The sequence below is a fragment of the Dermacentor albipictus genome, chromosome 7 (assembly GCF_038994185.2).
Source record: "Dermacentor albipictus isolate Rhodes 1998 colony chromosome 7, USDA_Dalb.pri_finalv2, whole genome shotgun sequence".
In the NCBI taxonomy this organism is placed as follows: domain Eukaryota; kingdom Metazoa; phylum Arthropoda; class Arachnida; order Ixodida; family Ixodidae; genus Dermacentor; species Dermacentor albipictus.
This window is the reverse complement of record NC_091827.1, coordinates 123,986,549-123,998,905: the sequence shown is the minus strand read 5'-3', so window position 1 is coordinate 123,998,905 and position 12,357 is coordinate 123,986,549. Positions and strand designations below refer to the sequence as shown.

The following is a 12,357-nucleotide window of genomic DNA, read 5'->3' as shown; positions in this document are numbered from 1 at the left end:
TAAAGCATTAGCCCACTCGCTCCTCTCCCAGCCTTGCCCGACTGTTATCCTTTCAAACCGATGCAAACAAGCATCCAGGTCAACCCTCCACTCATCAATTTCCTAGGGCAAATCTGTCTTGGCGTGGAAGAAGGTGAGTCGGATGACGCTGATACGGGTGTACTCATGCCATTATGAGAGCCTGCACCCATCTCTGCTAGCCTTTATCTTCAGCTCCAAAATTTATTTTTCTCTTTTGTGCTCTTCACACGTTCATTCGTGTTGCTTTTCTTTTTCTTGTTCAGCACACTTCATGGTCTCATCCTTCACTTGTCAGACAGGTTTAAATCTTCAGCTATCGCCACCAAACGTTCCCACTCCATCTCTAAACCACCCTGTCACTGTCACTGTCACTGTCACTAGGGTGACAGTGACAGTGACAGGGCAGGAATAGAATCCTGGAATGAATCATGGAACGTATCCTGGAATATCCTGGCAGGCTCGCCAATTTGTTGCTCTATTTGTCAGATGTCACTGATCTTGGGGGCGTGCGAATGTTAGGAGAGATGGAGTCACAGGAGTTACAGTCCTGGGAGGCACAGGGCAGCACAGCAAACATATTTTAATTAACCCAAACACAAAATGAAAAACTCAGAACTCAATTGACTAAAAATAAGACTCCACTAAGGAATAGTAACACTTGCATAGCCTAAATATGTCCTTATCCCTGTCTCTGTTCCTCCTTAGCGGTTCCTAAGCGAAAGTCAGGCAACCCTAGCCTATGCATGATAGAGCGTACAAGCACCACTGAACAAGGATGTATAAAGAAACAGATACACGGAGACAGCGCAACTAGCCCGCCAACGTGTTTTAGCCTAGCCAATGGTTGCGACACCGTCAGAAAGGAGTGTTCTTACAAGCTTCTGTAGTCTCACGCATCTCCAAATCCGATGCCTGTCAGATCTTCCTCATCGCCGATGTTGTAGACGTTGCTGCCTTGGTGTTGGCCAGTCAACCCGTCTGTTTATGCTGCCAGTGTACCGAACTCCGTTGGTGACGTGGCACTCCGGCCTCACTGGCTAGGCCTACCTTCGGGTTCCGTTGCTACTTCTTCGAGTGCCGACAAGACGCCCCGGGGACTATCGTACAAGCTGGTCTGCTTCTGAAGGGGGATCCCTCCTGGAGTGCCTAGCACTGCCGTGAGAGGCTGCAGCAGGTCCAAGGAGCTCAAACGTCATCGAGGTGGATGGCCACACCCTGGATCGTCAGCGTCACGGGCTTGACCGAACCTCCATGGCTCCCGTCACCAGTGCGATGCTGACGCTCCAACCTTCTTGGCCCAGAACGACGTAGATAATGCCAGCTCAGCACCACTTCTCTTGCGATCACAGCTCATGTAACGCGCCTCGAGGGCTCATACCATTCGAACCAATCCACACACATCGTCCCCTTCCTTTCTTTTTGCGCCGCATGCCTCTTACATATGACACCTTCTCCTTCCGACAGTGGGCATGTTTCAGCTCATTCCAAGAAGTAAAGCCATCTAAGTTTACATATATGAAGACAGCTTTCATGGTGCCAACTGGAACATGAACACAACTAGTTTGCCTGACCGACCCCCCCCCCATTGGCACAAAACTTATTAACACCAATGTAAACTGAAAAGCTGTGGTAATTTTATTCAGAACGAGAATGAAAGAGTGAATTATTTGTCAAACATATTATTTTGTACTATGGTTCTACTAAATCAGTGTTGTAGCAGACAACTGCTGCAGAATACCACAGTTTGACGACTCCCATCAGTGATTTCTGAAACCTGCATTTCCTCCAAAACTGGTGCCTCTGTGTAAACATTGCTCACACTAAACATCAGACCTGTCAGCCAGGCAGGCCTTAATGACAATGTTGGTAAGTCCGCTTAATAGTGCTTGTTTGATTTCACTCCACCCTGCAGCTCCTCGTTCTATTGCTTATCTGCATCATGCGCTCGCTAGCTAGCAATGTCACCTGCATTGTTTCAGACTTTGATGTCATCCCCTCGAAGCCATCTTCTTGTTCATTAAATGTTGCTGCACTGATAAGACGTACACCAACAAATGCACAGATAGGAATGACACATACAAGCAAAATTAAGGCACAGGCACAAGTGCACTATATGTGTAGTTCATATCTGTATGTGTAAGGTTACAGAGCAACACTCATTAATGATCCTTTGTTAACCAGCCCAACATACTAATTTCCTTGCCACCTACAGCAGGACTGGAACACAGCTTACAATGGCAACTGTCTGGCAAAGATGGTAAAGTAGCTCTTTGATTGATTGATTATTTGATTGATAAAGTAATTAATTAATTATTGAATTATGTCATTTAACATCCTAAAGCAGCAGCTGCGGCTATAAGAGACAGCATAAAGGAGGGAATTAAATTCATTGTCATCACCCGGGGGTTCTTTAACGTACACCTAAGTAATGAGTGTTTATGCATTTATATCCCATTGGAATGGCACCGGTGTGGCTTGGAAATGAACCCTCAAGCTTGTGCAGAGAATGCCAGAGCCTGTGAGCCACCACAGCTGCACCTCCGCGTCATAATTTAGAACATCGAAGCTTCCACAATGAGACGTGGTCGCCACGTGTGCATCTGGCACTCTAAGATCAGTAAAGCAAACAGGATGCCCACCCTTTGTAGCGCCTTATCCTGGCGCATGGCATGCCGTACATTCTCAAAGTCCTGGCCTCCATAATTGTCCCGGTGGCGACGGCTGCTGCCACGGTCTTTGCTGGCATCCCCATCGCCATCTGCATCACCCTCACGCATTCGGTCAGCCAGGAAGCGGTAGTTTGGATCAGGCGGAGGACCATCCTCCTGCAGGTCAGGGCATATGCTGTGATGACACACATTCACTACACTGAGCATGATCTTCACACTAGACAGGAAGCACAGAAGGACAGCTACTACAACAGAAGTCCAAATATTGATGTGAATAGCATGCTTGGCACTGTCAGACCAGTTTTCTTTCCGGCTATCTATCTAACCGATAACCGTGGGCAGATCCCAGAGATAGTGCAGTCTAAAAATGTGGCCCTAACCTCATCCCTGGTGCTCCTCAATAAAAGAAATATGCTTTAAATTTTTTCAAATTCATTTCCACCTCAAAAAAATGCGATTCGTACACTTGAACAGTCATCTTAGATGAGTTCTGCCAGAATCTTCTACATTAGAAAACAAGCAATAAATATTGCGCACCAAAAAGGCATACAGATCTCCAAACGAGTAGTTAACCAGCTGATTCACCTTGCACAACTGCTCACAAAGTCTACCTTAAAATGGCACTATGCTAAAGAGACCAAAGCTGAGTGAGTCCACTATAGCAAAGCATGACCAGGAAACATAAATACCCGAGAAAGTGGACGGGGAAACGGCGCCGCGGTAGCTCAATTGGTAGAACATCGCACTTGAAATGCGAAGGTTGTGGGATCGTTCCCCACCTGCGGCAAGTTGTTTTTTGATCCACTTTCCTTTCCATGAATTTATAATTTGTTTATTTTATTTATTAAGCACAAGTAATTTTCCCTATGTTGTCCTTGGTGTCAGTGTTTGTTGGCTTCTTATGACATGACTAATAAAATTGGGTCCCTTGGTTAACCTCCCTTTCTTCTCGTTTTGGCCACAACAAGAATTACTGGAGTCCTAGAGAAGTAGTGATTGTTTACAGTGGAATGCTTTAGAAGTCAACTGCTTCAGTTTTGGTGCTGCACTCCGGAAAGATGTCCTGGAGCTGATGAATGAAGGTTATTAAAGAATGAGCTGCTTTTCCCAAAGGACGCAAGAATTCATTTGGTGGTATAGCCTAGCACTAAAAGCCGAGGAACAGGGTCACGTCTCCAACAATGCACACTGGAACTTGCGCAGAGGCACGGCTATAATAATAACAAGGAGCTCACTCGAACTCAAAGCCAAAGAAGAATAAATTTCCTTTTTAGCTGCCGAGTTAGTCACACTGTTCAAGCTCTTCATATTGCTTTCCTAAGTTAACTGTGCCATTGTAGTGAATATCAATAGTACTATCAATAGCGCCATCAATAGCACACTATTTATACTGATAGTACAGTTAAACTTTGATATAACAAAGTAGGTGGAATTAGCAATTTGCTTTGTGATATCAAAATTTTGTTGTATTAAAATTTGACCTTTTATGCAAATAAGCACAGTCACCAATCGATTTTTCTTACACGGAAAGGGGCTGGAGAATTTTCCGAATTACTGGGCAATCGAAAAAGGCAAATTTTAATGAGAAAACAATTCATTGTGATGCATTTGGGGTTCGGCAACGAATGATACGGTTTCATGCCAAGTTGACCATATCTTCACATCGACGGTACGAATTAAGCGAAGCCAGCCACACTTTCACGTGCACTCCAGCCCCGTGGCTGATAGCATCACCCGCACTGGGATGATGCTATCATGAAATGCACCAGCAGCAGAGAGCAAATGCTTCGTCTGCCTCTCGCTCCAATGGATCACCGAAACTCGAGACTACATATGCAACCTTCAATGCTAATGGCACAGGAAGACAGCTTACATGATGCTATGTCGTCTCTGCTCATCCACTCTTTGCACATGCGGCAGATTGCCGTTAAAGCAGGGTGCGCTGCTGCGTGTGCGCTCAGCCGCACTTACAGCCATGCGCAGACAGGGCTGAGATGCACGCCATAAATTGTGACGCATGCCAACTTAAACGCCCCCCTCCCCGCCCCTCGCGCACACTTGATTGCGTTACCGTGAGCTCGCTCCCCTCCCCCCTATTTCTCTTTACTCGCGTGGGAAGGTGGCACTCCTGAAGCCACCATCTTTATTTCTCACCCTTCCACACTTTCAATCGCACCTAATCCCCAAAGTGCGCAGGGGGCAATAGGATGCAATTAGGATTTCTACGTTTTTTTTTTTTTTTGGTACATACAATGTGTACTCACGGCACCTGTATTGTGCATTGGTGGCTTTCATGTTTTACGTGCTAGCAGCTACCCATCCAAGCGGGCGGAGCAAGCCGCTTTGCGCAGAACGCAGAGTAAATTCCTTATGTCGCCTGACATTGCATAGCCTGAGGCATAAGCATCCTCGCTCTGTTGAAGCCAAACATGGCAAAGCGTTTGCGTGAGCGAATCACGCTGGGCGCACCGCCACGGATGCAACACTGTCAATGAGGCATGCGCCTCTCGTCTCGCCACTCATTCGTGACAGGTGCGAGCTTGCCATCCGAGCCACAGGAACCGCGTTTATATCTGGTTTCCGCCTATGATGCCACCCCTGATCTCTCGAGGCGAACGCGTGTACATGGAATGCACAGTGTAAACACCACTTTGCTGGTCCAGACTCTCTCGGCACCGCGGAGGGGGACTGCTGCAGCGGGTCGTCGTCAATTTCGCTTGACGACGCGGACGGATCGTAGGCATACGCCTTTATCGTTCGTGGTCGTTCAGTAGGCCGCTCATCCAAGTCGGAGTCATAAGTTCCGCTCATGCTATCGCTCTCAATATAACTTTGCATTTTGCACTGCGCAGCGCGAGGAAAACAAAACTGCGCAGCCGGCCAGCTCGCTCCGCGGCTGCTGAGGGTAGGTGTGACGTCAGATCCGCCGGCTTGTTGTCGGGAACGCTTTGCGAGGGACGCGGTGGCCGCTCATAGAGAGTCAAAAATAAAGCCATCCGCTCAAAAGTAACCCGAATAATGACTATATACTATCGCAATCGTGTCTTAGGAATGCAATTGTGGGGCTTTCTCTATATTCTTCGATTTTTATTCTGTATCCCTTTAAGACACAGCTTCGAGACTTGTTCGGCAACACCTACGGTCACCAACTTGCCGTGCAGAAGGCGCTTTCCGGCCGTGTGCAGACGTCAACAGAGTCCTACGTCACGTAAATTCAGGACGTCTTGGCTCTGTGCCGCAAAGTTGACACCAACATGACTGAGTCCGACAAGGTTGCCCACATCCTCAAAGGCATTGCCAGTGACGCCTTCAACTTGCTCGTTTGCAACAACGTAGCGACGGTGGATGCTGTTAGAAAAGAGTGCCGCCGCTTGGAACTCGCTAAAAGCCGACGTATTCACCAGCAGTTTGCCCGTCTGCCCAACACCCCGGCAACATCTTCCTGTGCCGACACTCCTCGTCCCAACAGCACTGCCGATGTTACCAGGATCGTCCAGCGTGAGATCGAGGCCGCCCATCCGGCTGCCTTCGACTCCAGTCCCACCAACACATCTGCAGTCACGGTCTCACTGATCCAGGCAGTTGTCCGCCAAGAGTTTGAAAACATGGGTCTTCACACCATCTGCTCGGCCCATCATCCTGATACCCGCCCGGCTTCTTCAATCCGCCCCGTCCCGCATCTTCTTACCCACCACGTTTCCACAACCCATCTGAATGGCGCACTGCTGACGACAAGCCCATTTGTTTCCACTGCCATCGAATCGGGCACATTTCTTGGCACTGTCGCAGTCGCTGGAGTTCCCAGACCCGGCCTACTTATACTACCTACTCTCGTCCCCCAGGTGGCCCTTCTCGTCCCTATGCCGCACGCTCTGATAACGCCGCCGCTGATTCTCCTGCACCGAACCGCTCCTATTCTCGTTCGCCTTCGCCCCAACGACGACAATCTTGCTCTCCCCAGCCCCGTCACTCCTATGCGCCGACTCCCTTTGGACAGCGCTCCCAGCCGGAAAACTAGACGATGCAGCGCCTCGAGGTGACGCTGCATTGCTCCCTACGCCGCCAAATCCTCTACTGACGTTGCCCACTCATCTGAACCTTCTTGACATGCAAGTTGACGGTGTTTCTGCGTCTGCACTCATAGACACTGGGGCGCATTTGTCCGTAATGAGCACTGACCTTCGTAACCGGCTCAAGAAAATTATCACGCCCGCCACGATGCCTGTTGTCCGTGTCGCCAATGGCGGAACAGCCCCTGTAATTGGTATGTGTACTGCCCGCGTCTCCTTCGCCGATCGCTCAACAATCGTGCTATTCACAGTCATCGCTCACTGTCCCCACGACATCATCCCCGACTTAAGACTTCCTCTCCGCATATTCTGCTCTCATTGATTGCTCTGCCAGTACTCTCCGCCTCGACCTGCCTGTTCTGGATCCCGCTGAACAACACCCTACTCACCTCAGTTCCGTCGACTCCGTTCGCTTGCCACCTTTGGCACTGACTTACGTTGACTTTGTGTCATCCCCACCAGTCCCCGACGGTCACTACATCGCGGCTCCTATGCAAGACGTCCTCCTTACACACGGGATCACAGTACCTCATACAGTTTTATCCATTACGGCGAATTGCGTCTGCCTGCCAGTGGTCAATTTTGGCTTGACAACACAAGTGCTGCCACGCGGGATGTCTCTGGCCCAACTTTGCTCATTCGAGGATCACTCTGTAACATCGATTTCAGTAGACGACAATTCAGCCGATCCTCCTCTACCATCGCAGTCGGCAACTTGTACCATCGCCAAGTTACAGAAAATGATTGCACCCGACATGCCTTCCGAGCACGCTCGTGCGCTCTACCGCGTTCTGATTTCCTACCAAGATATATTTTACTTTAACGATCGTCCTTTGGCCCAAACAACAGCTGTCAAACATCGCATTAATACTGGCGATGCCCCTCCTATTCATCGCTGCCCGTATCGAGTATCACTAGCTGAGCGTCAAGTTATTCACACCGAAGTTGGCAAAATGCTTGCCAAGAACATTACTGAACCGTCATGTAGTCCATGGGCGTCACCTGTTGTGCTGGTAAAAAAGGATGGCTCATGGCGCTTTTGCGTGGATTATCGGCACCTTAACAGGGTTACCAAAAAGGACGTGTATCCGCTACCTCGGATTGATGACGCCCTTGACTGCCTCCACGGTGCTCGCTATTTCTCCTCTATTGACCTTCGCTCCGGCTATTGGCAGATTGCCGTGGACGATCTCGACCGCGAGAAGACTGAATTTGGAACACCCGACGGTCTTTATCAATTCAAAGTGACGTCGTTCGGTCTATGTAACGCTCCTGCCACTTTTGAATGCATGATGGACTCCCTTCTTCATGGTTTCAAATGGTCCACGTGCCTGTGCTACTTGGACGACGTTATAGTATTCTCCCCAACATTCGCTACGCATCGAAGTGCCAATTCGGCCGTCGCCAGATTACCGTCCTTGGACATCTCGTTGACGCGAACAGAGTGCAACCGGACCCAGGCAAGATCCATGCTGTTACACACTTCCCTGTTCCAAAGTGTGTCAAGGATGTGCGCAGCTTCATCGGCCTTTGCTCGTACTTCCGCCGTTTTGTGAAAAATTTCGCAGCCATAGCACGACCACTAACCGAGCGTTTGAAAAAAGACGCCCCTTTCCAGTGGGGCGATAACGAGGCCTCTGCATTCTCGCTTCTAATTGACCTTCTCACAACGCCTCCCGTTCTGGCCCATTTCGATCCTTCTGCGTCTACCAAAGTCCGTGCTGATGCCAGCGGTCACGGAATTGGCGCAGTACTGGCACAACGCCAGCGTGGCCACGACCGTGCTATCGCTTACGCCAGCAGGCTCCTCTCGCCCGCGGAGCGCAACTATTCCATCACTGAGCGTGAGTGTCTGGCCCTAGTTTGGGCGGTTGCGAAGTTCCGCCCATACTTATATGGCCGACCGTTTTCCGTTGTCACAGACCATCACGCGCTTTGCTGGTTATGCTCATTGAAAGACCCTACAGGAAGACTTGGTCGCTGGGCCTTACGCCTCCTTTCTCACTTTACGGTCACCCTAGAAAAATTACATTAAATTTTTTTTGAAACAGGTCCCTAAGAAGAATTGGAATCTGTAATAAAAAAAATCAAGCCTGGGTGGTCGCATATCGCGAAAAAAGTCGACCCTGAAATGGTTAATAGCGCTTCAAAAGATGCTAGTTTGATGTGCCTGTTATCCATCGGTCAAGCTGGTGCAGGACAAAGCCGATCCACACCACGCAGCACAGCCAGACCGGAGCATATGAGCACGAGCACGCACTCAAGCCCTGTTGTGCACAAAGCAAATGCTGCACATATGCATTACAGTTGCATGTAGCTGTGGTCTGCTACGTAGCGTAGATACCGTGGACGCCAGTGGATGCCATGACGAGTCCAGTGGCTGAGTGCATTGCAGCTCGCTGAAGACAACAGCATTTGGCATGTCATAGGCGCCAAAATCGGAAGTAGTGGCATCTACGTGAACATCCAAAACCAAATTGGAACTGCACGTCACGGTGACATTCAGTAGGTGGAGCGTTGTGGGCATACCCCGCTCCACCGTAGCCTTCGCTGTGCAAGTCAATTGAAGAAGGAGCAGAAGTACCATGTAGGGTATGTTTCACTGCCAATAACTCTGCTTCTGCTGAATGCATTGAAGTACTTTTTGCAGCAAAGTATTTCTGAAATAGTCAATTTTCACTTCAAATGCATTTCTTGACTTCTATAAAAAGTGGTTCAGGGCCCCTTTAAGGTAGATAAGTCTTACGGCCACTCGCATGTGCAGCCAACCACGAGTCATGGAAGTATCTCAAGGTGGGCCTTCGTAGACTGCAGGGAATCATTACCTTAAGATATTGGAGGTTGGAATGCGCAACAGTTTGACGATACACACAGAAGAGACACACACCACACAGCGCTACTTGCAACTATCGTTTTATTCCCTTGTCAGTGGAATAAATACAGGAAGATACTCAGGGGGGAGGGCGGTAGCAACAAAAAACAAACAAAAAACTAAAACAGTTTTGACAAATATTGCCAAAAACTAAAAACTATTTTAGTTTTTTGTTTGTTTTTTGTCGCTACCGCCCTCCCCCCTGAGTATCTTCCTGTATTTATTCCACTGACAAGGGAATAAAACGATAGTTGCAAGTAGCGCTCTGTGGTGTGTGTCTCTTCTGTGTGTATCGTCAAACTGTTGCGCATTCCAACCTCCAATATGCTATACCAACACGCCCAGTCGTCAACCTTGGCATTACCTTAAGACTCATGAGGAGCCTCTTCAGATGGGATTTGTCGCAGAAGCACTGTCAGCATCCAATAAATATGAATCCAATGTGCCTGCAGCAATACCAGCAGTCAATTTGCACCCAGTGGCATTGAAACCGCACTCCCTTTCGAGGCTGTGCTCTTTTTTTGAGCTCTTCAGTGATTTTCCCACAAAATGGATTGTTCTGCTGAGCTTGCAGAAGCTCTTGTCTGCTGAATGCGATACTCATGGACATTATAGTGTCCAGCAGGGAAATGCTTTCATCTGACGACGGTGGCTTATGGGCTACATTGCGCATGAACTCACTGTGTTTGTGTCATTGGAGACAAGGGCTCTGGGTTTGCTTGGATGCACTCACTCAGAGGGGTGCTGGTGAAAAAGTGTCTGGGTCTGAAACGTGGGCATGCAATAGGGCATTGGCCACCATGATTGTGTTCCCCTTCTAATAGCAAACAACAAATTTGTAGCACTGTAACGTCAATGCCCCGTGCACAAGGCATCCTGAGGGCTGGCACAAGTGCTTTAGCCAGGTAAGCATCACGTGATTCATTTCAACAACAAAAGGCCCTCCATCAATGTAGTAATTGGACTTACACAGAGTGAACACTATCGCTAAACACTCACGTTCGATGACTGAATACTACTTATGCTCTGCTGGCGTCAACGACCAGCTGGCAAAGGTAACTGGCCTAAGAATTCCTTCATGTTCTAGAAGCAGCATTGTACCTATGCCCAGGTTGCTCGCATCAGCCTGGACTATGAACTTCCTGTTTAGGTCAGGCAGCTGCAGCTCAGTGGTGCTCGCAAGAAGTTTAGAGAGCTTCTTGCTCCTTACCCCAGCTCCAGCTTGTAGACTTCCTCAACATGGCCAAAGGAGCCTACACAGTGGCGCCATTGGGCACAAATTTTCACAGTGATTCACCATGCCCAAGCAACATCTGAAAGCCTGTATGTTCGCCAGTGTTGGGTACTTAAGGAGTTTAACTCGGACCTCATTGCCACTCGGCAAAACACAGGCTGACTTTAAAGCTCAGCAGTGAGACAATGCTCTGCGATCTGAGCTTTTGAATGATTCTGAGTTATTCTGGCAGAGTGCAGCATTCCAAGGTTGTTCTCCAAGTGGCAGAGGTATTCCCCAAAGATGCAAGAGAAGATGACAATATTGTCTAGGTAGGCTAGGGTGTACTGCCACTTTGCCTTTCCCAGAACTGTCCATCAATTGGAAAGTCACTGCAGCACCAGAGCAGCCAAACGGCATTCTCAGAGTGAACTTGTACAAGCCTCTGTGCCAGGTGAAACCATTTATCTCAGCATCCCTTGGTTCCATCTGCACTTGCACGTAACCGTGACTAGTATCTAGAGTGGTAAAATAACGTGCTCCACCTAGGCTTGCCACAATTTAGTCAACCATCAGCGTAACCAGGCTGATGATGATGATGAGTCAATGCTTGACAGGGGATAAGCGTCCTTCCAAGTGACTAGGTTGAGTTGGTGGTAGTCCACACAATGATGACAAGAACCATCTTTTTTAGGGACCAAGCTCAACCAGAAAACTCCACGGACTATTAGATTAGCAGATTACCCGTCACAATCATTTCGTCCTTTGCGAGGTTGATAGCTCTCCTTTTGGCCACACTTACGGGCCTATGATTGCCTTTCCAAGGTAGCACATTCCCTGCGTCGATCTAGTGTTGCACAAGAGTGGTGCATACTCACCAATCTGTGAACATCACGTGAAAATGGTTCAGCAGTGATGATAGGTGTGGCTTCTCACATTCTGACAAACTGTCAGGCAAAGGCGGCAGCGAAGGGTTGGTTTCGCCATGTGCACTTGTGAGCGTAGGACAGTGAAATTTTACCCGGTAGCGCTGTGCTCGGCTCAGGAGAACGAGTCCCATAATGATCTCTACCCCGTTCACTGGCCGACAAGGGGCCACGTGTAACAGCATGTGGCCCCTCCAAACTCGTGTAACAGCACGAGTTTGGAGGCTTAATGGGACTCACCCTTCCACTTGCCATGGCATTGTTTCCGGGGCTAAATGTGCCACCGAACCAACAAGGAAATCTGCTAAAGATTTTAGGAGTGTACCTGGGCTTGCCTTGTACTCTTTTTTAACAATGTCAATCATGATTCCAGTGCGGGCCAGAAAGTCTTGGTCTAGCTTCACGGGAACAGACAGACCAGCAAGGTGCGTGAACTTGTGACGGTGCATGAGCTCCTCCCAGTTCACAACCAATCTTGCTGAGCCACACGAGGTAGCCATATCGCCGGTGAGATGGAAGGCAGTGTTGCAGGCACGCAGTAGTGAGCCAAAGCTACCTTCCCGAACAGCGAGGCTGTGGTGCCGCT

General features: G+C 48.9%; 1 protein-coding gene and 1 non-coding gene across 6 annotated transcripts in view; one reads left to right on the top strand and one right to left on the bottom strand.

Annotated features, from left to right (window-relative positions):
- LOC139048145 (coiled-coil domain-containing protein 9-like) overlaps positions 1–12,357 on the bottom strand; it is a 126,956-nt gene that overhangs the window by 66,656 nt on the left and 47,943 nt on the right. For all 5 annotated transcript variants that reach the window (XM_070522668.1, XM_070522667.1, XM_070522666.1 and 2 more), the window contains one exon: positions 2,661–2,846. In XM_070522668.1, coding sequence (XP_070378769.1) covers positions 2,661–2,846 — 186 coding nt within the window. The remainder of the gene's footprint in view (positions 1–2,660; positions 2,847–12,357) is intronic.
- Positions 3,405–3,477, top strand: TRNAS-UGA (transfer RNA serine (anticodon UGA)). Its single transcript has one exon. It is a non-coding gene; the product is annotated as a tRNA-Ser (tRNA).